Source organism: Bolinopsis microptera, chromosome 2 (assembly GCF_026151205.1).
Source record: "Bolinopsis microptera isolate Bmic1 chromosome 2, MBARI_Bmic_1.0, whole genome shotgun sequence".
Lineage (NCBI taxonomy): Eukaryota > Metazoa > Ctenophora > Tentaculata > Lobata > Bolinopsidae > Bolinopsis > Bolinopsis microptera.
In genome coordinates this window covers 9,291,731-9,318,082 of record NC_087073.1, presented here as the reverse complement: position 1 = coordinate 9,318,082, position 26,352 = coordinate 9,291,731, and the positions used below count along the sequence as shown (strand labels likewise).

Sequence of the window (26,352 nt, the reverse complement as noted above, 5' to 3'; positions counted from 1 at the left end):
AAATGGCCCCCAAAGTTTGTGTACCAGCAGATTTCGGAAAACATCACATTGGAGCGCCAAGTCACGGTAACCTTACCTTTAACATGAAAGAGGGGTCTCCAATCAAAGCAAACTCCATCATATTGTCCTTGAACAGTCCTGTGATTGACAACCTTACCACTGACCTTCATTTGACATCACTTGACGTCGAGGACTTTAGCAGGGAGGCGGTTGACTGTTTTATCGAGGCTTCTTACACTGGAGAGGTGGAGGCAATGAACCTGGACAACTTCAGAGATGTGAACAAGATGAGCCATGTGTTTGAAATCTCCTGGCTGAGTGCCAGATGTGAGAAGTACTTCGTGTCCTATCTGGATAAACTAGACAGTGAGAGTAGCTATCCTGATATCTTATTTGCTGTCGAGGAAGCTGTTTATATGATGTCTGCTCTGAAGAAGCGATATTCTCTGGACTTAGTTATAACCAAAATGAGAGCTATTTCTTCCGTTAAACGAAATAATTTCGTTGAACAGTTCCTATCTGATTTGGGATCATTGACAAAAGTTCACATTAACACGTCTGTAGCAATTGTAAAATCTGATGTTCATATTTTGGTGAATATGCTTATTGCACATCTTGAGAAACAAGGTTTGGACAGGCTGGATGATAACAGTAGATACATTCTTAAGAATGTTAATCTGAGTATTTGCTATTTGAACAGAAACGATGTACATGCTAAACTCTTCTCTACTTTAAAAAAGTTGGAAGACATTAGCAAAGAAGACTGTAAGCTTTACATCCACTTGCTTGAGGATAGCACAAGTAAACGGTTCAACTCTGTTATTCCAGTTCAATTGTTCTCTCTCCAAGAACATTGGAATTGTAGTTTCGTTGCTTCATTCGAGAAGATGGCATCATGCAAAAGTATCACAAATCTTTACATGTTTTTTGATGGACTTTACACTAAGTTACGACACTTTGGCCGCCATGATATTAAGATTTCTTCTTGGATTGTCAAAAAAATTATTGCAGTAAAGGAGCGTCGTGGATGGAGCAACATGTACTATGATTATGTTGATATTGTCAAGTCCTCATTAAATGCTAGTAAACTGGCAGAACTTGTTCAAAACAGTGAACAACTTGTCACAAAGACAGACAAACCGAATGTAAGCTTTATTATATGTGAACTCAGTGGTACAGAGTTTGTCCAAAATATGTTCCTGAAAGATGGAGACTTCAGATTCCGAGTGTCTGATCCTGATTTAGCTGAGCATAAATTTATGCTATCAATAAATTCAATGGAAAAGAATGATCCCGATACATTTTGTATGAAATGGAATAGTTTGGAGGTTATTGACGATCGCTCAATTGTACCCAAACTTCATTTTGCCCTTGAGAGACATGATGAAAATAAACAATTTAAGACACTTCCAATATCATGGTGTGGTAAGCCATCGTGTGATATGTCAAAGAAATTGTGGAACTGGGGATACATTACATTTCATACAAATTACAAATTAAAAGAGGATAACGCTCTAGTCGGAAGTGGCGGGCTGAATTCGAGATACCTAAGGAATGTTGTCGATGATGATACCAGATGCAGACTTGTGGCATATGTTATTAAGTGATGTAATATTCAGATAGGAACATTAATTATGAGTCACATTGTTGTGATGTCAACTTTTGGTGCAATAAACGGTGAATTTTTACAAACATATAATCTTAGATTTTTAATTAAGTCACATCTCACAACCATAATCTTGGTACATAAATTTTCATTTTTAAAAGTGGGTATTTATGTAATTTTCGTTATATTCCAATGGTTACATTTTATCGAAAAATCAACTATATTGTAACTTATTAATTTTCATTCATAAATTTGTATTGTATAATCATAATTTATTGCTTTAAACTATTTAATTATCCCATGGTGTAATTGCTGTGTAAATTTGATTTTAATTCTAATCCTCATTTTAATAATAATATCTAGCCCAAAAACCAGTGATTTGTTATGAATTTAGTTTTGATCGAAATCGTTGGATAGGGAACAGTTTGCCTTAGCCTTGATACCATATTACTGAAGTATAAGACTTCAAAATGAAGATTAGTTTAATCTCATCGTTGCCTGATATCACAATATCTATTATTGGAATAATAGCCCATTCAAAAAGAGATTTGAATCTTTGGAAGGATAAAACATACATTATACATAGAATCAGAAAAAATATTATTAATTTTTGTGAATTTTGATAGATCTCATGTCAAAATATAAAGTTTATCATTAGGAATGTATCAAATATCAATTCACTTAATTTGCATTTCCGACTGACAGTTTTGTCCGAATATTTATGCTTCAGTCGGACAATCCATATTCAGACTTGTAAGTCCATCGCCTGGTGAAGGACCGTAAGCTCCAAAACGGTTGTATTTTAGCCAGCACTGAGAATCAGCAACTCTGTAAGTGATAGAGACACACTCCTCGGCGTCTCTACAGAAGGTCTCGCACTGGTCGAAGTTGAGAGCTCTTCTCCCTCCAATATCAGCTCCCCAGTAATCCGTGTTTTCCTCGATACAAGTTTGGTCAAACTTTTTGTCTCCGCAGTCCATGTTGAGACTGACTAGTCCACCTTTTACATAAGGTCCTCTGAGTCCCCCTCTTTTGTTCTTCAGCCAACAAGAGAAGTCAGACTCCCTGAAATTAGCATATGAAATAGAGAAGTTTATGGTTTTCCCTAAAAACCATGATTTGGGATAAAAGTGGTAAGAAACTCTTTAATTCAAGTTGATCAAAGTTTCAAATTAAAACTAATATGTTGTATGATAACCAGTGTCAAAGTAGACCCACGAAAAATCGAAATGGATTTTGCTTAGGTTTATATCACTGGACAAAATTAAAAGATAAAATCAACAAACCTATAAGTAAGAGAAGCGCAGCCAAGAGACTTTTTACACCATTCTTCACAACTTTCCACACTCTCAGTAGTCTGGAACCCAATATCAGCCCCCCAGAAATCTATATCAAGTCTTTCACATCCTTTTTCAAAGCTAAGTTGTGCTGCACAGTCCATATTCAAACTTGTGAGGCCGTCATTTTGTATAGGACCGTAAGCTCCAAATCGGTTGTATTTAAGCCAGCACTGAGAATCAGCGGCTCTGTAAGTGATAGAGACACACTCCTCGGCGTCTCTACAGAAGGTCTCGCACTGGTCGAAGTTGAGAGCTCTTCTCCCTCCAATATCAGCTCCCCAGTAATCCGTGTTTTCCTCGATACAAGTCTGATCAGATTTTGTGTCCCCGCAATCCATGTTGAGACTGACTAGTCCACCTTTTACATAAGGTCCTCTGAGTCCACCTCTTTTGTTCTTTAGCCAGCAGAATCTGTTTGACGATCTGAAATTCAGTTCATTAACTCTATAAACAATAAGTCCTGAAACCAAATAAATGAGATAGGATCTTTAATTTTATCAAATTTTAAGCCTATATGAAAGAAATTAAGTTCACGGGTTTCCTGCAATAAGAAAAACATACCTGTATGTCAATGAAACACACCCATCAGTATCTTTGCACAACTTTTCGCATTCCTCCAAATTGTCAGTTTTCTTATAACGGATGTCAGTCCCCCAAAAATCGACATCAATCCTTTTACAGCCACCATCAGATTTAGCAGGTTCTGTGCAGTTCATATTCAGACTTGTAAGTCCATCGCCTGGCGAAGGACCGTAAGCTCCAAAGCGGTTGTATTTTAGCCAGCACTGAGAATCAGCAGCTCTATAAGTGATAGAGACACACTCCTCGGCGTCTCTACAGAAGGTCTCACACTGGTCGAAGTTGAGAGCTCTTCTCCCTCCAATATCAGCTCCCCAGTAATCCGTGTTTTCCTCGATACAAGACTGGTCAAACTTTTTGTCTCCGCAATCCATGTTCATACTGACTAGTCCACCTTTTACATAAGGTCCTCTGAGTCCACCTCTTTTGTTCTTCAGCCAACAGGAGTCGCTAGACGCCCTGAATAAACAATATTGTTCTTAGAACATATCTTATATCTTAACATGTGACTGACTGACTGACTGACTGACTGACTGACTGACTGACTGACTGACTGACTGGCTGACTGACTGACTGACTGACTGACTGACTGACTGACTGACTGACTGACTGACTGACTGACTGACTGACTGACTGACTGACTGACTGACTGACTGACTGACTGACTGACTGACTGACTGACTGACTGACTGACTGACTGACTGACTGACTGACTGACTGACTGACTGACTGACTGACCTGAAAGTCAGAGAGGCACATGTAGCCATCTCTCTGCATATTTTTTCACATTTCTCCAAACTTCCAGCAGTATTGAATCCAATATCGGCCCCCCAAAAATCAACACTATCGCGAGAGCATTGTTGAGGAGTTGGTACCCCTTCTAATAGAGCAAGCAAAAATCCAAAGAGAACGACCACCAACATCTTTTAAAAGCAATGTACGATAAATGAGTGAATATGGAGACGTGGCTTCCTTATTATCACAAATTAACCTATCATTATAACAAAATACTGATAAGGACGTTGCTCACTTGCTCTGCAATATTTGTCCCTTATCAATGCAATCGAGAAATTGGCAAGGCCTTTACCCGGTCGTAGACCACCTTCAGTTTTCATTTAGAATTTCCACTTAATTTTCCCTGCTGATAACTTGAAAAATATAGCATCATACTGGCTGCAGAGAAACAGAATTTGAGTATTTCACTTAAATACGGTATGCTAAGCTTACTGATAATGAATTCGATACTCAGGATTAAGATAAACTCTAATTTCTCTCGTCGTATGTGACTTTTCTACAAACCGTTGCACTTCATTCTTCATCAGCTGTACCAAGTTTTGCTCACTGATATGCAAATGAAAGCTGAGATCACTCGTATCATAATATGATTTATGACCCTAGAACCATAAAATAAGCTTTAGAGTGCCGCCATTATTGAACGGCATTTTCTCCAGGTGCTTTTAATGATATAAGACAAATATTTACCCCGTCGATAAGAGGTCTTATATAATTAAATCGATTCTGTAGAAAATTTGCTGTAGAATAATCTGTAGAATAATCTGTAGAAAATCTTTTCTAAAGTTTCGTTTGGTTCTAAATTTATCACCATTGATGTTATTGTAAAAATTCCAGATTGAAGGTGCTTTAATTACATTTGAATCAGTACGAGGTTTCACTGACTAACATCCTAATGTAGGAGATGAATCCAGCAAACAGGAGGGAAGGAGAGCGGCCTCCAGATGGTAGAGGAATTCCTCACTCTGGGAGACTGGACTACGCTGCAGCTACTCATCCTGTGGTTCCCTCCAATCATGGCTTCGTACAGTCCGTCCTTAACTCTCATGTCAGACCTCAGGAATTCCAGTGAGTGCGGTCTTGGATATCTGATATCATCGAACGTATCAGATCGTTGTTTTATTCTTATTTCGTTTACATTTTAAAACATTCCTGTCCATCCCTTGTTTGAGGCTGGAACCTCACTTACTTTGTTTCAGTGGTAATGCAGCAGGGCCTAGGCCAGCCAGACCCCAGACAGCTAACACTGCTGCTCCAAGACAGGAGGGACAGTACCAACGTCTTCGGGTGAGTCTCAATTCCTTGATATCTTTAGAGTCATGATAGTCTTTGTTACGACTAGAATATTCAGATTTGCAACACGTATAGCCAAACTGAAACTCCCTTAAATTGTTCATTTTGATAATAGGTTAAACTAAATTCGAGCAAATTACGTAGATGTGATGAGCATTTTCTCATTTTATTCACTATACGATATTGATATTATCGGTCCTTGGAAGGTTGATGATGCGCTCTGGTATTTGGACCAAGTCAAGGCCCAGTTTGGGGATCAGCCACACGTTTACAACAACTTCCTGGACATTATGAAGGAGTTCAAGTCTCAGAGGTTTGTCAATGTTCATAAGATAGTGTTATAGCTCGCTTCCATTTTAAAACTTTAATTAACTTTTCCCGCTGTAATGTTATATTAAAAAGTAAATCCCTTTTACCCCAGCATTGATACGCCAGGAGTAATAACACGAGTCTCCAACCTCTTCCGAGGAAGACCGGAACTGATATCGGGTTTCAATACTTTCCTACCTCCTGGATATAAGATCGAAGTGCAGCCAGCTACCGGTGCTGGTAGTAACAGTCACGCTTTTAATGTTACCCTCAATATTTCCTCAAATGGTGGTCCCAATGGACAACCAAACAGAGTGTCGGTAAGGAACTATTCTCATATACTTTTAATTTAAGTACCTATACCCTTTATTTCGAATTTCATTCGTGAAATAAAAATTATACTTTAGCATCTAGCGATTATCAACAGCAGACTTGGTTGACAGGAGGAAAATTAAGGCTTTTTAAAAACGATCTATTATTTTCAGACGTATCACATAATAAGTGACCGGCAGACAGTGCCCTCTACAACCCCCATCACACGCCCTGCGCCCCGACCTGAGCTCCAGCAGACCTCCACTACACCCCAGACTGTACAACAGTTGTCTGCTCCCGTACTGCCACAACCTCCTAAACCGCTACCTCCCCCTCCCAAACCTCAAGTGGGTTTAGTTCGGTGTATCTATCAATTCTATATTCTGAAATGTAATATATTTTAATTCTTGATTTTTTTCAGCTAACGCATATTATATAATAATTATTAATCATGACGTATCAAAACTTGGTTTAAGAACCATACAATTTAACTTTAAAATGTAAATCGATTAGTTCTATTTATGTTTTATCGTTGTAGGGTTCTGCAAACGGGCTTCCAGCCCAGCCTGAATTCAACCAAGCAATCAGTTACGTCAACAAGATAAAAACACGGTTCCAGACCGAACCTGAGGTGCTTAGAAACTGTTTTAACATAGGATTTAGGAATTGTTCATTCCAAATACGACTAAATACGATTGAATTTTTAACACTGTATCTTACTACCAGCAATGGAAGGAAAGATTATTTAGTTTTTGGGATTTATTTGATGGTTTACCACTTTAATAATTCATTCACAAAATTTTGTTTACGAATCAAAGCAACAGAAGATTCAGCTTGTTTTTTGACTAATTTACATTGCAAGTCCCGGACCCTAAGCACAAATTTACGTTTGATTAAATTTAGCAGAGTAAATTTTGGCTTTTTGGCAAAGAGATACTCTGACTTTATTTGCTCAACACATTACAGGTTTACAAGACGTTTATGGAGATTTTACACACGTTCCAGAAGGATCAGAAGACGGTGAAGGACACTACACAACATGGCCCAATGTGTGAAACTGAGGTTAGTGTTTACTGTACTGTGTACTGTGTGTACTGTGTGTACTGTGTGTACTGTGTGTACTGTGTGTACTGTGTGTACTGTGTGTACCGTGTAGTGTGTACTGTGTGTACTGTATTGGGCTAGTAGCATGTAACCGTATTGTTGTATTGTCTGTGGTATTTATACTGGATTTTATTCCTTAAAAGGTAATGTAAACCTCTCCCTTGATGGTTGACAAGGGATAAATAATATCTCCAAGTTATAAAGCTACTCCAAGTTCACTGCTACAATTGAGATATTATTTTAAGGAAATATTAACTTGAATATAAGGTCCTACAATCTGATTATCCACCAGGTGTTTGACAAAGTTAGAGTCCTGTTCAAGGACCAGCCTGATCTGCTCAAGGACTTCTCCCAGTTCCTCCCTGAAGCGCACGTGGTAGCTGCTCACCTCCAGCAGGAACACACTAAACAGATGAGCATACAGTCCACAAACGGTCCTGAAACCAAGCACAGTGCAGGACCTCCCCCTCTCAAGCGAGCTGCTCCTGGTCAGTTTGTTATTTTGAGCAGTCCAGATGATATGTCTAACAGTACAAGTAGCTATTCTTCAGCTTTATTCTGAAGTAAATTTGTTTTATAGCTTAAGTAAACTTTGTATTTTTGGAAAATGTGTTTTACAATTTTGTAACAGGTGCAGCGCCAGCCCAGACTTTGCCAAACGAAGCTGCAAAACAGCTACCACGACTTCACATCGGTAAGATAGAGAAGGAAGCCGAGGTTAAAGACGAGAAGATAGTGATTTATTCTGAGCAGGATTTCTTTGATAGAGTAAAGAAGGCTCTGAAGAGTCAGGAGGTGTACGAGAACTTTCTGAGGTAACTAGTTGATTTTATTTACTTCACACAATCCATAAAGTACTCAATATTCAATAAATGTGTGTTTGGAAAATATTTGGTGTTCGATTACAAAAAGCATAATTATCCGTCAAAACCAAAAGTGTTTCTGCAAGCTATCAATTCTAATAAATGTTTCCACGTTCATCAGATGCTTGGTGTTATACACAGAAGAAACTCTCAACGCTACAGACATAGTCCACATAGTGGTGCACTTTATCGGTAAATTTCCGGAGCTCTTCGCCTGGTTTAAGAACTATGTGGGTTACAAAGATGCAGTTCCCACTGATCAGGGTCGTAAAAACAGGGTAGGGGAGCTCGAGATCAACTACGCGTCGTGTAAGCGGTACGGTGCTTCGTACCGAGCACATCCTCCTAATTACATTCCTCCTAAATGTATGGGCAGAACTGAACTGTGCAAACAGGTAAATTAGTCGGTATCTTTACTTCCACTCATTTTAAAGTTCGCCCTCTACTCTTAATTACATTTGCAATCATTTACCGAATTGACAGAATGTTTTAATAACCGTAAGACCAGCAATCAGAGATCTTTTTAAATTATTAATTGATATCATTTACCCCAAAAACAGGTTCTGAACGACACCTGGAGATCCTACCCCTGCTGGTCTGAAGACAGCACCTTCTCAGGAGCTAAGAAGTCTACGTACGAGGAGTATATTAACAAGTGTGATGATGAGAGATTCGAGCTGGATGTGGTGATTGAAACCAATCTAGCGTGCATTAAACAGCTGGAGGCTGTTCAGAAGAAAATGGCAAAACTCACTCCTGATGGTAATTACTAACATAGTTCAGAGGCTCCACTGTCTGAACCAGCGTACTGCTACGTTTGACAATTAATTCCAATGAAATGTGTCTAATTTTGTGACATGATTACCAGACAACTAACAATATTTCTCCCTTTTCTCTCAGAAGTGGCCAGGTTTAGGCTCGATAACAAACTAGGAGGAACTTCTGAAGTTATTGGGAGGAAAGCGATAAAGCGGATATACGGAGACAAACACGGTGGTATTATAGACGGGCTGAAGAAATCGCCACAAGCTGTTATTCCTATTGTTCTCAAAAGGTAAGATTGATGTGTATTGTTTGCTGTTTGAACTATTTTGTGCAAAATAGGTTGACCATATCGTTTATTTACAAATTATGAAAGGTAATAAATTCTATAAATAACCCTTAAAAATAAATACTCTCACCAGGTTGAAGAGTAAAGACGAGGAGTGGTGTGAAGCAAGACGGCAGTTCAGTAAGATTTGGAACGAACAGTGTAAAAAGTACCACCTCAAATCACTGGACCATCAGAGTGTCACATTCAAGCAGACTGATATCAAGTCGATCAGACCTAAAAACCTTGTCACGGAGGTATACAGACTAAACACCGTTTGTTCTTGGCATATAATTGAAACATTCTGTTCTAATTGTAACGAATTGCTCGATATGAATAGCGGATATTAGGTTAGCTTACTATTTAGCCCTATATTTCAGATAGAGACGCTTTATGACGAGCGAATGGAACAAGTAACAGATCAAAGTAAAACGGTCACCGGCCCACATATCACCATCACCCACAAAGATCATCATATTCTAGAGGACGCTCGAGCACTGATCATACATCACCTGCGTAGACAAAGTCATCTACAAAACGAGGAGAAAGCGAAAGTGAAACTCTTTTTGAACGGATTCTTACAAGATTTCTTCTTTGCTCCTAGAGGTTTGTTTGGAAATGTTGTTCCAAGCACGATAGTTTGAAGTGTTTTGCCACCCTGGTCTCGCATTAAAAACTTTACTGAAAGTTTCGGGAAAGTTATTGTCCCTCTAAGAATTTTAGTAAAAATCTTTTAATTTGTATCATCAGGAGATGTTAGTGATGACGACCATGATACCGACGAGGATTCCTCAGAAGAGGATGACGAGACGAGGTCACGTGGGTCTCGGGCCTCCAACAAGGGGGGAACTCGCAGGTCCAGCAGAAAAGCAGACAGACCAGCTAAATCAGTTAAACTGACGCCGGGAGACAGTGATGCTGTGAGTTAATCTTGTTTTGTCCGGATTTTATGATATTTTTAAAACTCTGTGTGTGTAGTGAGATCATACATGTATATTTTGTAGGCTTACTGTCTCTCGTTCGTATAACTTGAGGTTAGACTTATTTCAAAGTGTACTGTGTAGGCTGTCCTGATAAAATAAGCTTTATTTCAGCCCGACGCCTACAACTTGTTTTTCACGAACGACCAATGGTACGCCTTTCTCAGACAGCATCAAGTAAGTTTATCAGTTGTTTCTGTATTAGCATTTCCTCTTCTAGAATAAACAATTTTACGCGAACTTATCTCGCTCACATAGTACCCCTATTAAAAAATGGTATTTTGTAACATCGAATTTGCCTTAGATTTTGTGCGAAAGATTGTTCCAAATCTACACATACAACACAGCTGTAGTGGAGCAGGAATTGAAAGACAGGAAGAACCGAAAAGAACCAACTGCTCAAGCCATCAAAATGCGGCAACCAAGTACGTTTTGAATTTGATATTGAAAACTCGGTATAGTAAGTTGTAGCAACGGAATACGAACTTCTAGGAACGCAGCCAAATGCGTGGTACCAAAAGTGACAGATATGATACTAAATACGGAGCGCGCGTTGCATCAAATTCAACGAAAGGAGTTCGCGCACGAGACTTTTTATTTTTCTGAAATAGAAATTTAAGCACATAATCAGATTATATCGTCTCAAAACATTGTACACCGGCGGCAAAAACGGCTGGGTATAGAAAGAATTGTTTCAACTGTGACTCTTTGCACTTTGAGCTGTGAATTTTACAGCTGTATACATAACTAAATGTATACAATACAGATGTATCTGTCTGATATCGTACAACACAAAATTGAATATCTATACAATCTTTACTATACAATCGCCATATTATATATGAACAATTGCGAGCCTATAGTGTGGTTGCTATAGTGTGGTTGCTCCACTTGATTGTAGGAAATATTTTGAATATCAACACACAGAAGGTCACGAAATTCAAACATTTAACTGTTTTATATCCGTAGATCCTATGCCAGTGGAGCACTACTACACACACTTTCTGTCCCTTGTTAAAGATCTGTTGGATTGTAATGTAGAGCCAGCTGTCTACGAGGATAAACTGCGTGAAATGTTTGGTGTTAATTCCTACATTGCCTTTACTCTCGACAAACTCATTACAAACATCGTCAGACAGGTGAGTGTCTAATCTAGTATATCCCACAATTCACCGCTAAATGTTTGCCACTTAATCATTTGTGATCTTTATTCTATTTAATGTTGGATGACAACTCTGACTCATATTCTTGATGAAAAACTAACAACGTATTTCCAGAGCCACACACTTGCAACAGACACCATGTGTAACCAGATAAAGAGCAGTTACTTGAAACAGAGAGCATTAGGAGGAGCTGGGGGCAGCCTTTCTACTCAGCTTACTCGGGCAACTGTGGAGAGCAACTACTTGAAGGACGCTGAACAACTCCTGTCTGAGCACAACCTCTACAAAATACATTTTGTAAGTTTTGAATGTAAACATGTGATTGTTCGAGAGAAGTTAAATACGATAATAACATACTAAAATAACTTGAATAAGAATAGATTAAGCACGATGATAACTTGATCATGTGATTCGTTAAGATTTAACAGCGCCGTAAACTCTTCCTATTTTTCAGTATAAACAAGGATCGAAGTTGACTATTGAGTTATTGGACGGGGAGCAGACAGATGAAACTGAAACTGAGGTTTGCAAACTTCTATTTTCATCTTGTGAAAATTAGTGCCTATTGCATTTCATTTTTCTGATGGTTTACCTTGCACCTTGTCAGATTTACATTCACTGTTTTAATGAGAGTTATTTTAGCAAGAAACGGCTCGAACGGAGGAACCTCTACAGATCGTTGCTAGTATTGAAAAAGGCGAATCCATGGACACATCCACTTCTTAGTGCACAACAGCAAGCACTTTGCCTACAACAACAAACTTTCTCAACCATCTGGCAGACTTGCCAACCCTAATCCAATGATGATTCTATGGGATGATTCAGTCCCTGATTATGCTGATTGTGGCTGAGCTCAGAACTTATTGTCCGTGCGCTAATCGAAACCTTGCCCTTGCTTCCCCTGCTGATAATGAATCAATGAATGCTGTTTGTCATTTCCGGTGCTTTTTGCTCATCCACTTTATAGTTGTTAACAGAGAGAACAGCTATATAATAGATAAAGAAACACTATGGAGCTTGCTTCTTTCGCTTGTGCATGTCACCACCGACTAACAATATTTTTGCTGGCTATGTTCCATAATGTTTCACACAGATATTTTAACATCTCAAGAATAAATATTGATCGTTGATGGATCACAACATACATCGTGAATCATATTCCTGGCTGAACTATTTTCAATATCGTGCCATTCATCGGTTTACAGGAGTTTGGTAATTTGACAATTCTAAATTTGTTGACACATATTGAAAAATGAAAATATTTCATATGCATTTAGCATTTTGGTTCAACGAAAACGATAAGCTTTATGCGTCCAAATGGTAGTAACAATTTTTCAAACTTCAGCTCGTTTGGGTAAATTCGTTAAATGTTTCCTCAAGCAGGCCAACACGCAAGGGGTCCTGGGTCAAGTACGAACATCGTGCTTGCCATGACTATTCTTAAAAATTGAAATTGTATTTTAATGTTGACAATTTTATTTTATCAAAATCTGGTCTTATCAATTGTTGTTTATCGATCGTTATATCATACATACTACTATTTCCTTTAAATTAAAAATAATCCTCCTCAGCTGCACTAATACAATTAGTAGCAAATAAATTTGTCTCTCAAGGTTACACCGCTGGCTAAGTTTGAACCAATGTTCGTGATGTGTTTTGGCTATTGTGTCAGCTACCAAGAACCTGATACAATTAGGTTTTTGTCAAAAGGGGTCGTTCACATATTACGTAATCAATATTTTAGTTGTAGGTTTACAACCTACCAGGACGCTCGCCGAGTTGGACAGATATTTTACGAGTATCACCCGTTAATATTTTAGCAATTTTTACCCCCCGTAATCAAGACCCAACCCCCCCCCTCCTGACAGCAATATTACGTAATCATCAAACTGTAATGGGGGGGGGGGGGGGGGGGGGGGGTGTCACGTCCGTCTATGTCCGCTTGTCTCATAAAATCCAAAAAGGACAGGACAGGACAGGACATAGGCGGACATAGACTTAATTGACGATGTCAATTCATCTCAGCTCGGCGCGGCACAGTAGCGCATGTCGCTGTGAGAAGCCTCATTGAGTGCGCGGCGCGGCACAGTAACGCATCGCGCTACAAGTACAAGACATAGACGGACATAGACGGACTTTGGCGGACATATACGGACTTTGGCGGACATTAGCGGACATTAATGGACACCTAAATTGCTACATAAAATGTTAAATTTTTGATGTTATATTCCCTATATTTCGTTAAATAGGTACTGTGCCTATACTACTGTGTACCCTGTGTAACTGTTTCAAAAATATGTTGACGACTATAACATATAAGTATAAATATAATGTTCATAAACATAAAGATTAGGCGGAATGCAGAATGACAGGCTGAGCGCCGCCCAGTAAATAAAGAACGTAATATTTGGCCCTCAGATTTAAAGGAAAATGCGCAATTTGTTGCGGAGAACTGCTTTTACTAAATTTAATCGCTTGCCCAAATTCTGGTGAAAAGGCCCTTATATGGTAATGAAATTGATCTCTGCAATCGGTGTATTTTGGACGCTGATTCCGAATCACCCCCCATGACGTATGGGTAAAATGCTTCCCTGGAGAGTTATGGCGGCAAAAAACCGTTTTGGTCACGTGACAGGCTAGTAAAACATGAATTCGATTGTTTAGGGCTCGGGTCAGGATTAGGGTTGTGGTAAGGGTTATGGATAGCTTCGGGTTTATGGTTAGGGTTGGGATTACTACTAGGGTTTATGTAAAACCGTTTTGTACGGCTGCCATAAAAACCAAAGTCACGTGAAATTTTTGGGCGAGCGAATTAGTAAGAGCCGAGGACAAAAGTCAAAAATCCGTAAAGTTAAAGCTGTGCACTATTATTAATATTAGGCCTGCAAAATAAGACTTTTTGGGATAACTCATAATCTAATTCTACATTGTAGGTTTATAATCTATCTTGTAGGTTTACAACCTACCAGGACGCGCGCCGAGTTGGACTCGTCGACGGTCTTATTTGAAGCAAATATTTTACGAGTAATATGTAATAGTATCACCTATTATCACCCGTTAAATTATAAAATGTCCCTAATTTTCCTCCTGTAAGTGTAAAAAAACCTCCTGGGGAGGTGACGTTATTTTTACAAGGCGAACATTTTGCAAAAAAACCGGAAGTCTCTATCTCTTTTACTTTCGAAGTTAGGCCCCAGCCAGTAAGGTTTCCTGGGATCTAGAGAACGTGTTAAATTAGTTGTCGAGTCATGTAGTTTATATGAGCCTGAGGAGCTACCCATTGCAGCAAAGTCTCGGGCGAAGAAAGCTAAAGTATGGTACACACAACCTTAACCGTCACTGTGCAGTGTGCACTGGCCTAATTTATAATTTTAATTGAATCCTTCGGCTTCCTGAATCCTGTAATTGGCTAGTTACACTTGTGTAACATTGTGGCTGTTGGAATGTCCGAAGTAAAATAAAGTTTGAGATAAAAAATTTAAAAAACTTCGTTTCGCATATTTTATTCAGTTCCTAATCCACATTTTATGATTTTCATTTATTGAGATTGCATTTGCAACTTGTAAAAATGGAGCTATGGAGTTTCTAGCTGCTAGCATGTTACCCAGAATCATGGGTATAACTATAAACAATTAAATGTTGGAAGGACGTGGCATCCTACAATCGAATTTTAAAACTTTTGTGACATATTCCTCGCATGAGTTGTAACAGTATGCCATTTGAAAAGCTACAAGTCTGAAACATGAAAAATGGCAATTAACCTCGTCTCAAATAACCTCAAACGTTATATAACACTAGCAGGAACCCGTATAACCCTAAAATGGTGTCAAGACTCAACTTCAAGAGACTAAAATAATTATTACCTATTTAATTCGCGTTTTTGACACCACTTGGGGGTCCAAATTTTGGGCTCTAAAACTCCTATTCCTTGGCCAATTTTTTATTTTTTCATGCTGATTTGAAAGCCATTAAAGCATTTGACCCAGTCAAAAAAGTTTCAGTTGTATATCTTTTACGGTTTTTGCGGAAAGTCACGTTAAAGTTGATGCCCTGGTGTCAGTAAAATGGTACGGATAAACACATCCATATAGGTTTACAAGGTTTACAAGGTTTACAAGGTTTACAAAAAATAGATCTATATTACAGTGAGATAATGTCAGATCAGCATAGCTAAAGGTCAAAGTCCGAAATCCAAATAGAAAATCCGTTACCATTAAGGTGTTTGATGAGTGTAAAGAAAAAGTGAAAATGAAGGGGCTGTGGAGGAGCCGCTTTATATATAGTAAGATAGTGAACGCACAATTACAAATTATTTGTCAAATCGGTTTCTGTTTTTGGATCAGCCAAATATGTAAATGTTAATGATAAACCAGCTATTGCTCCTGGTCCTGGTCCTGGTCCTGGTCCTGGTCCTGGTCCTGGTCCTGGTCCTGGTCCTGGTCCTGGTCCTGGTCCTGGTCCTGGTCCTGGTCCTGGTCCTGGTCCTGGTCCTGGTCCTGGTCCTGGTCCTGGTCCTGGTCCTGGTCCTGGTCCTGGTCCTGGTCCTGGTCCTGGTCCTGGTCCTGGTCCTGGTCCTGGTCCTGGTCCTGGTCCTGGTCCTGGTCCTGGTCCTGGTCCTGGTCCTGGTCCTGGTCCTGGTCCTGGTCCTGGTCCTGGTCCTGGTCCTGGTCCTGGTCCTGGTCCTGGTCCTGGTCCTGGTCCTGATCCTGGTCCTGGTCCTGGTCCTGGTCCTGGTCCTGGTCCTGGTCCTGGTCCTGGTCCTGGTCCTGGTCCTGGTCCTGGTCCTGGTCCCGCTCCCGCTCCCGCTCCCGCTCCCGCTCCGCTCCTGCTCCTGCTCCTGCTCCTGCTCCTGCTCCTGCTCCTGCTCCTGCTCCTGCTCCTGCTCCTGCTCCTGCTCCTGCTCCTGCTCCTGCTCCTGCTCCTGCTCCTGCTCCTGCTCCTGCTCCTGCTCCTGCTCCTGCTCCTGCTCCTGCTCCTGCTCCTGTCTAGAACTGGAATGATCCATAGATCCCATAGTCCAATCAAGAATAGTTAAAATTCTGGTCTTAGCTCTTGTTAACGTTAAAGAGAAAAGGTCGAAGGTGTTATCTTTGAATTTGTTTAAGTTGGAATGAAGTGATGTTCTTAGACTGATGTCGTGCATAAGAGGGTTTATCACCGAATTTATTGGTAGAACAAGAATTGAAAATAGGGGGTACCACGGTGTTGCATCTAAAATGTCGGCGTAGTGAAGGCAGCAAGTAATAATGAACGGCACCCAGCATGCAAAATCCGTGAAAATAATCCATTGAGTAACTCTTTGTAGTTTGGCGTTTCTTTTTCTCGCCGGTTTGTCCAATCCTCCGGTTTTTTTACTATTGCCTTTCACTTTCAGTGTGCTCGCAGATTTCTTTGCCTTAACAACTATTGCAACATAACAAACTGCTATAGTCACAAAACAGGCAAAATTAAGGCAAATGATCGCGAAAACAAAACCCAGCTGAGGATCTTTAATTTTTACATAATACTTAAATAAACAAACCGGTGCGTTTCCATAGAACGAAAGTTTGTAACGAGAAATCCCTCCATAGTCATTGGAGAACATGTCGTCTACAAAAACTTTTATTTGAGCCCAAGTGAGGTCCTCAGCTGCTATCCTGCCATAATACTTTTGTAGTATTTCTCGGTGTACATATTTATCCGGACAGCCAATAAACAATGAGTTTGAGTCTTCATATTTGACACCATTCACAAAGAAATCTTCGAGTTGTTCAACTAAAGGCAGCCACGAAATTACTGATGAAACCAATAAAATAGAGGAAACTGTTGCAACCACTTTCATCCAACTTTTTTGTGTGATTTCTTTAGGAATCGCGAAATCGTTTTGTGTACCGATAACTCTCAGTAAGCCCAGAGTAGTCATGGATAGTAGGGATACTTGGGAGCCGGTAGTGCTTAAAATTCCTAGAGCGACGCAAGTGTTACTAGAAAGCCAGTTTAGCTGAATCGAGCAGTACGTTATATTGTGGTAAGAATTGTAAATCGAAATCATGGTAAGGTAGATTCCAATCAAGAAGTCGCCCATGCTGATTAGAATAACCAAGCTCTTGTTAAGAAGTGCAGGTTCTGATTTGGTAGTTCGGATACTAGAAATGTTCATGACCACTGACAAGAAATTTAAGATGAGAGCTGACACGCCAATGGCCCAAGCAACAAGCTTAAGAAAAGTGCTGCTGACAATTTCTTGACCACAACTTTCATTGCATTCGTCTGAAATGTCGGAGCAGTGAACTGTTATATCACATTTCTGGGTGATTGGAAGGTACACGCCAGATTTTTGGCATTTGAAATGGTTAGTGCACTCTGACTCATCTGAACTATCTCCACAATCATCAGCTAGGTTGCACACTTTGTCGTAAGTGATACATTTGCTGTTTTCACAAAGGAATAAATCATTGCCGAGTTTTCCTGTTTTGAAATCTTTGATCAGGAAAGTAAGTTTACCCCCTTTGTCTTGGGTGAATATTTTGTCAATATCGAATTGTCCTCTGCACGAGTCCCACCTAATTGATCCTTTAAGTGGGCAGGTTGTATTTATGCAACGTCCCAAACAGCTTAAAAAAACATAATACTCTCCATAAAAGTATTTGCAGTCTTTTTTTACGTCTGGGAGAATTATCTCAGTAGTTTTATTCCGTCCAAAGATGTCTGTGTCGGGGAAAAGGAAACTTGCTTTTGAACAATGGTGGTTAATAAGATTTGATATTTCAATAAGTCCTTTCAGGCAATGAAGCATTCTCAGTTGCATCTTGCTATCTCTTATGGCTGTTGAAAATGGTACAGACTGAATTCTCGACACACTGCAGATATCATTCTCATTACCGCAAGATTCTTTCCTATCACATAGGTTGGAAAAGCTTACGAACTTTTGGTCCGAGTTGTAACATAGGAATACCTCGTCACATTCAGATTCATCGTGTTTTACTAGGTAGAATGTTGACCCCTTTCCACAGGTTGGCCAATTAAGATTTTCATCCTCACCATCCTTGCAGTCGGATAATCCATCGTGGACCCATGCAAAAGGGTAAATAATGTTATTTGGAACCTGGGAAAGATGCCTTCTCATACATTTCTGTGTGGTCATAATTTGGCATAGATCCAGAGTTTCGTCACTACCATCACCGCAATCTGGGTGACCATCACATAGGAGGTGTTTGTGGATGAAACAGGAGTCACTGCTTTCAACGCATGCTTTATCGATCCCATCGTCACATATTTCTGGAATGGAATTGATGGAAATTATGGTTTCGATGTTTAATTCATTCCTATCTATACTCTGCAATCTCAGACAGATGATCTGTTTAGCAACAGTGGTACTGTATCCACGAACTGAGCATTCTATACCCACTCTAGATGGGTCCGAGCAGTTGGTTTGGTCAATGTAATCGTCACAAAATTGTATTATTTCGTTTGGCAAATTCAAATCAACTCTGGTACGAACTCTTGCGGCACACCGGGTATAATTATGAAGCGGAACTATAACCCATGTTCTTAAATTGAAGCACGTTGTTGTCATTTCATCGATCACACAATCCTTTTCATCGCTCCCATCATGACAGTTTTTTACTCCGTCACACACAAAGTTTGCAGTAACATAAGAATTGTAATCGTTCTTCGGAGAGTCCCCACACTGAAAACCGTATTCAAAACCATTACAAAACTGTTCGTCCCTGCAATTTTCAAATATGGGGCACATTAGGTCGCACAGCTCAGAGTCTTTTTGATCTTTACAGAAAGCCTCATCGAGGTCTGTATTAAGGCAGTCATTCTTCCCGTCGCAGGAACGAATTCCAAACTTCCCGTCAGAGTAGACGTCAGCCATGTGAATGATAACTTTTATTTGTTTGCTTTGATACATTTCTGTCAGGCAAAGATATCCACATGGGTATTCACCTGGTTTGGGAAAGTTGTGTATTTATTATAGAGACAGTAAACACGGCACACAAACCTATCTAATTCTGATGACCCCTAGACAGCCGTGAGTTCACATTACACAGTGCACGAGGTGTCTGTCTATGTAAATACCAAGCGGAACGTGTGTTTACATTGTCATGTATATTAACTACCTTATCGGACCTTATTTGGACGGACATTACTTGAACGTTGGAGGCCCTAACGTTCATCTTAATGTCCGTTCAAATAAAGTCCGTTCATTTAAGGTCCGTCCAAGTTAAAGTCCGTTGAATTTTTTTCAAAAATTTTCACTTCGAACTTTTTGTCCAGAATATGACAACTATGAGAACTTTATTGTGCCGTAAGTTAACGACGGAAAGGTTCTCCAATTGGTCTGACGGAGGCACATAAAACTCTACTAGTATATGATGTTTTCAAGGGTCACTTGGCGGAAAAAGTCAACGAAATTATGGCACTCAACAACATAGTTCCCCGCCAACATGACAAACTTGTTCCAGCCTCTAGATATTACGGTGAATCGTGTTGCCAAGGACCTTGTCCGACGTTGTTATCAGTTATAGTTCATATTAATCCGGGGAGGTAATGAAACAGTGCGGGGTAGTTTGATAAAAAAAGGTTTCCATAAAACTAGAAATCATTGATGCTTTAAGCATGGACTATTTCATGCACAAAAACCCATTTGATGAAGATGATATGCGTGGGGCTCCGTGAAGACCAACCTACCTGTGGGGCTGCAAGGGGGGCCCCCGATTATTAGGGGTCAGATCATATGACGTATAATTAGTGATTTGACGTATAATTAGTGATGTGATCCACCAGCTATGATTTACAGAACATGTGAACTCTACCCTATATTTAGCCCAGTTTAATTCCGTACTTTTGATTTAAATTAACAAGACAATAGACATTTTTTTGTAGGATAATGATTGTCCACAATGACTGACCCAAGGTAAGTCTTCTCTAAATAATTCACTATATACATTAGCTTAGGATAGTTTGTCTGCATATAGTAAGTTATTTCATAGAAGACTTCCTCGACATCAGCCACTGGAACAAAAGCAAGAAATACAACAACAAGCCTTGCAGCTCTGGCAAACAGTTTATCTGAAAAGTATAAACTGAGTGCTCCGACAGTGTCTTCATGTTCCTGCTAGTGGCGAATACGATGAATCTGACTCCCCGATCTGTAGAACCATCACATCCATACGAGAACCCCCTTTAGCAAGAGCTCCGATCCCGTCCCTTATGTGATCTACGAGTCGAGCAGTCAGATCATGTTTACTTCTTAATGTACAGCTATGATTTTCAGAATTGACATGTGAACTCTACCCTATATCTAGCTCATTTCTGGGTCAATTAAATTCTACTGATGGATCACATCACAAATTATACGTCACATCACTAATTATACGTCATATGATCTGACCCCTAATAATCGGGGCCCCCCTTGGCCCTTTGTCGGCCTCCCACCTGTGGCTAAAGCTCTAATATACAAAAACAATACATGTGATATTAGACACTGATCATGTACACATATTTTTACTGCTTAATGACTGCTTTTCTTACTTACTGTATAAAAATGGATTTAAAAATCATTTGCTGAAATTAAAAAAAAGTCAACAAAATTGAAAAAAATTCGGATTTTTGATGGATTTGGATGCCTTCGAGCGTTCATATTAATGTCCGTTCATAATTATGTCCGTTCCTGTAATGTCCGTCCAAATAAGGTCCGATAAGGTAATTTAATTTAATGATAGAATCATTACCTGCCATCGAACTGGTTGCCAAACTAGAAAAAGGTTTGATGTGACGAATTGCCGATTCTATTCCACAGGCTTGGTAGTGATGTAAGTCATTTCTGCATAGCTCATCGACTGTAGGGTAGCTAGTCCTGAAATTGAGAATATAACACAGGTAGCTATTACAACATTGTGATCTTGAGTACAATGTTAGACAATTATTATACTGGATAGTGCTTCAAATATTAGTAATACGGTGAATAGTCCCTCTTGATCTGAAGTTTAAAAACTTAAATCAACATATCAAAGCCTTCCCAGTTCCCATTTTGTGTCAGTTTATTTGATAATGTAGATATTGGTAACACACATCAACAATTGGGTGTTTGACAACTTTTTATACGGATAATTATAAGTACAAAGATACAGACATGAAGACGGAGAAAATATATAAATAATACCTGCCGAGTGTGGCATGGAAGATCTTATAGAATTGTGATGAGTTAACACACTTGTAGATACCATGTAAAAAAGAATTTTTACTAGGATATGATGTTGAGTTCTCTGGTTCTTTGCAGGCGTACTTGAGAAAGCCTCTATCATTTTGGATCTCACAACTTGGAGTAAGACTGCCTGGAAGTTTTATACAGATGACTAAGAGTTATTAAAAAGCCGTATGTCAACATGTGAGATGCCATCGAGCGTCCATATTATTGTCCGTTCAGAATTATGTTCGTTCAGGCAATGTCCAGTCAATTACGTCCGTTAAGGTATGTAATATGCACAATTTGTTCTGATCGACTATATCCTCGGTTGTGAAATGTGAAACTGAAAGAATAATATCCCCTTCCTTTTAATTTTTCTAAGTAATACGATCAACCAAACACTCACCTAGTTGTCCTAGCTCAGGTGCTTGGTAGCTCTCACAATTTTTACTGGGACACCTTCTGTACTGGTTTCCGTCGCAGCACAAACTGTCACTCTTAATCACACTGCCGTCACACTTGGTACCCTGAGGAGTGTAGACCTTCTCCTTGTTTGATTTACAACAGTACTGTCCACTGTGGTAGACGTTGGGGAAAAACGCAGGACATTCTGAAAAAGGGTTGACGGAAATGTACAATATCTTTCGCAGTACTGTTGCAGAAGTGCCGCAGTAAACTTTCACAGTTCCGCTGTCAACAAACGATTTTATGTGTACGCCCGTATCAGTATACTGTATAAGTATACCTATATAGATTATAGGCCTATAAGTATAAGTATATCCCAAAAGTTCTGACTCAGACTGATAAAAGTTTATCAAAACCAGCAAAATTGTAAATTACCAATTTATTCCAAAATCTTGATTTCATTCCCATTTCAAGTTGATGATTTAGCTGCTTTCGATTAAATATAGCAAAAAATTATCATTATCAATTGTCGATAAGAAAAGAAAGAAAAAAAAGCAACTTGACAGCCATTCAAATATTCCACATACTAGATATTGTGCTATTGTGGTAGAACTATTACTCACCATTCGTTTTAGTCATATTCATAGAACCAAATCGGATTATCAATATCATCAACCAGATGCAAGAAGCATAAAATAATTTCATCTCGAACGATTTTTGCGGTTTGACAATATGACTGATAAGATACAAGTTGCTATTTATAAGCAATATTGGTTAATGGTTAAGAGGTGCAGAAAAGAAAAAAGAATAGGACTGACATGTAATATATCTTCGATTTGTATGACTTCAATGGATAAAAGCTTTTTCGTTCAATAAAGGATGTCGTAGTCTTGACGTATCCATGCAGTTTCGCACATTAGTCATTATTTGAGGTCACTTGGCTGCTGGTCACATGATCGTCCACCAATGGTAGGTTAGGATAGCAGCGCTCTAGTCTACTGATAAATAGAACATGTTACTTTTACAACTGAGCTGCTAAACTATTTGTATCATTGTTCGACTCTGTCGAACTCAAGTGCGCTACCTGGACTCTAGTTCGACACTTACTTTCAGTACCTCAATCGTGTCTCAGGTGCCATCATCAGTGAGTTGGTCATTGAAGTAAATTCAGTCAAAACAGTGAAATTTGGGTCGCGGAAATAAGCTGAAATTTGAAAATGTCCTACCGGTAGGACATATTCAATATTTTGATTCCATCAAAGTTTTATCCGGATATACAGCTTCCAGTACCTTGATGGTGACTTTTGTCACTTTCACCAACCTCACTGATTGGTCACTAATTATCGAAAATTCAGTCAAAACTGCGAAATTTCGGTCAAGGAGAGAATTTCGAGCGTGCAGTCTGTCTGCGTGCTAAATCACTCTACAGTCGATCTTCGAGATTGTTCTAAACTTGAATCGATGTATTTTCGGACGCCCCCATGACATATGCAATAGGGTTAAAATGGTCCCCTGGCGAGATATATATGATATTGGCAAAAAACTGTCTCGATCACGTGTTTTTAATAGTCGTTCAAGGCTTACTGGGCCGCGCTCAGCCTGTCATTCCGCCTAATCTCTATTCGCCGAATCTCTACTATGTTAATAAACATAATAGCCGGCCTGAGGTCCCCAGGTAAAAATAAGTTATTAATATTAATGCCAACATTAAAACACAACAAGTGCGACAATTATACAATTAATTTCACTTGTCAGGTTCGTACTACACGACTCGAAAAAGGAATACGTTCTCAAGAAACCCAATATGATGACTCTCGATCTCGATAAACCGCATTTTTTCATTATGAAAACACCGACAATAATTATATTAAGCCTAAAATTGTCATGTTACTTATAGTTATTATTTATAGAACAGTGAACACTCAATCAGTTTTAAACATAAATGTGGATTCCGGTGGGAAGGTGAACATAATTGTTTTGACACGTGACAGTGATCTTGGGATTTGATTGGCCTTGGTCAATGCATGCTGGATGAGTGGAAGCTGATTGGTATACTGGTATAGTTGTGAGTTGATTGGTAATAGTTGTCATACATGACATGACAAGGAATTCGTGGGAATTACAGGCTGGGTGCCGCCCAGTAACTGGTAACTAAATGTAGTAATTAAACGTAGCACATGCCTATTTCGAGAAGAAAGCGGCACGCGCTACTTATACTAGTACTATAATGAAAAAGTACGTATCATTTGCAAAATATATGTCATGTGGAGTGTCGAGTGATTTAGAACCAATGCACAGTGTTTAAAATTACATCGATCGCGATCCAAGTTGATTTAAATTGTCGAGGGCGCTTTTTGTATCACGTCGTGACCCCCATTGTTGTTTCACTAGCGTTTCTACGATACAGGGGAGCCGCGCACTCGTGCGCGGCGGGTCATACAACGTATGGCAAGGCGCTTTTAGAAACATTTTGAATTAATTCAACTGTATAAAGTGATTTAGCCCGGTTGACTTTACGAGTATCATCCGTTAAGCAGTAATAGTGAGTAATACCGAACCGTCCTATAAAATTATATTTGTAATTATAGTGTCGGATCGAGCGCTGCTAATAAAAAGAAATTTGTTGAAAAGTTAATCACTAATAGCTCTAACCAGAGCCCTCTCTACTTGTGAAACGAGCGCGTCACGCATGAGTACCAAGTACGCGTAGACACACGGCAATGTAATGTGAAATTAATCACGTTCATGACGTTGGTCTTATGTGACGATGTCAATTCTTTGCGCTTAACTTATGCTTTATCCTGCATGCAGAGACCTTACGCTTGCGAAACAACATACCAGGACGCGCGACGAGTTGGACTCGTCGACAGTCGACGGTCCATAATATTTGAAACAAATATTTTAAGAGTATCACCCGTTAAGCCCGCAGTGGCACGAAAACACATGGTCAGGTGACATTTTTTGCAGCTCGGCGAGGCCCGGTAGCGCATTTTGCATACCAATCTAAAAAAGGTTGCCGATCCAACGTGGTTGCGAGAAGCATTATTGGATGCACGGCACGGCCCAGTTATGTATCGCGATACAAACTTATCACTTTTGACGTATGTTGTATGTTAAGCTCGTCTAAATTTCTTCGAAGTAGTGCGCGCGTCGCTTTCTTCTCGAAATGTAGCCCGAGGAAATTAAGTGCTACGTAGTAGCGCGCGCCGGGCTAGTCCATTAACAATGGACAATTATCACTTATGCTATGCCATAAAACTTAAATTAAAGTTTTTCTTTTGCTCCATTCGTCAACAGTCAAACAAGTTTGTTGAGAAACCCGGGCACTTGGGTAGTTTTGCAAAACACGCATCTGTGATTTCTATCCATTTATCACCTTAAAAATAATATAGTTACAAATCCAAATGTACAAAAGCGAACAAAGATGAAAAATAAATTTTGGAGATCAAGGTAGGTGTGCCTTAATAAGTCGTCCGTCAATCCTTCCATTAATCTTTCCGTCTTTTGCCAAAACGATGGGAACACAGGCTTGCTCTTTTATAATTTGTATAAGGCAAAATTGTGATTCACACTGAACTGAACTATCACAGTTTTCGTGGTATTAGTACATCTGAAACGTTTCTTTGGCCGTGAGATCTTTAAATAAAGTAAAGTATTTAAGTTAAGTAAAGTTAAATTTATGACATACAGGCTGACAACTTTAAACTTGATAAAAGTCTTCATAAAATTTCAAAAAATTAGCAGTAGACTGGAAAAATGACTAAAGAAATAAAAATATCATAGTTGAATCGATAATTTTGATTAGATCGATAATGTATGATATCAAAGAAAGGTAGCATTTACATGATAGTACAATAAAGAGATTGCAAATCCGGTAGACTTGAAATTTTCCGCGGGGGAGGTATACTATTTCAACATATTACCTACAGTATAAGTACGTCAAAAAACTAGCAAGATACTGGGTCTCAATTTCAAACACGCCTTAAAGTGCCGATATGCTATGCGGAACGCTCTAAAGAGAAAGGCCTGGATCGTTGCAGTGGGCATTTAGAATGTTCTATCTTACCTTGGGACAGTAATTCTGTATCATCAATGCGCACATGTAACACAGGGGTTTTTATCAATTCGACCCTGATTTTTTAAATGGTTACTGTTTTATTTGATTTATTTTTAATTGGTTTGTAAATTGTTGAGGGTGTCTAACCTTAGACCATTGCTGTAATTATACGTGTATATTGTTTGAAATATTTAAGCCCTGACAAGTGAAGTAACAAGCCTGACAAGCTTGCTCGAAATCTATGTCTGATTGGCTTTCTATTACTAGTAGAAGGCCTTGCGGGCA

At 39.3% G+C, this 26,352-nt stretch overlaps 3 protein-coding genes across 4 annotated transcripts in view; 1 reads left to right on the top strand and 2 right to left on the bottom strand.

The window, feature by feature from the left end:
• The window catches only part of LOC134811543 (ras-related protein Rab-11B-like), a 50,355-nt gene extending 34,608 nt beyond the window's left edge, over nt 1–15,747 (bottom strand). Inside the window, exon 1 of the mRNA XM_063818478.1 lies at nt 15,737–15,747. The gene's annotated coding sequence lies outside the window, so the exon portion shown is untranslated. The remainder of the gene's footprint in view (nt 1–15,736) is intronic.
• On the bottom strand, nt 2,154–4,495 carry LOC134811015 (micronemal protein 4-like). The gene is made up of 4 exons (XM_063817722.1): nt 4,264–4,495; nt 3,508–3,984; nt 2,893–3,369; nt 2,154–2,671 (listed from the first exon to the last, which is right to left on the bottom strand). The coding sequence occupies exons 1-4, from the start codon at nt 4,446–4,448 to the stop codon at nt 2,326–2,328; spliced, it is 1,485 nt and encodes a 494-aa protein (XP_063673792.1). The 5' UTR covers nt 4,449–4,495; the 3' UTR covers nt 2,154–2,325.
• LOC134811540 (paired amphipathic helix protein Sin3a-like) lies at nt 5,223–12,920 on the top strand. 2 transcript variants are annotated; one of them, XM_063818474.1, is made up of 21 exons: nt 5,223–5,385; nt 5,517–5,604; nt 5,817–5,923; nt 6,032–6,239; nt 6,405–6,578; nt 6,770–6,862; nt 7,198–7,293; nt 7,628–7,823; nt 7,967–8,150; nt 8,320–8,593; nt 8,759–8,960; nt 9,099–9,252; nt 9,383–9,545; nt 9,669–9,894; nt 10,039–10,208; nt 10,383–10,445; nt 10,573–10,693; nt 11,238–11,407; nt 11,546–11,728; nt 11,886–11,954; nt 12,074–12,920. In XM_063818474.1, the coding sequence occupies exons 3-21, from the start codon at nt 5,901–5,903 to the stop codon at nt 12,155–12,157; spliced, it is 2,853 nt and encodes a 950-aa protein (XP_063674544.1). In that variant the 5' UTR covers nt 5,223–5,385; nt 5,517–5,604; nt 5,817–5,900; the 3' UTR covers nt 12,158–12,920. The 2 variants fall into 2 exon arrangements, with proteins under 2 accessions (XP_063674544.1, XP_063674545.1); XM_063818475.1 differs by lacking the exon at nt 6,770–6,862.
• Nucleotides 15,748–26,352: the final 10,605 nt, after the last annotated feature.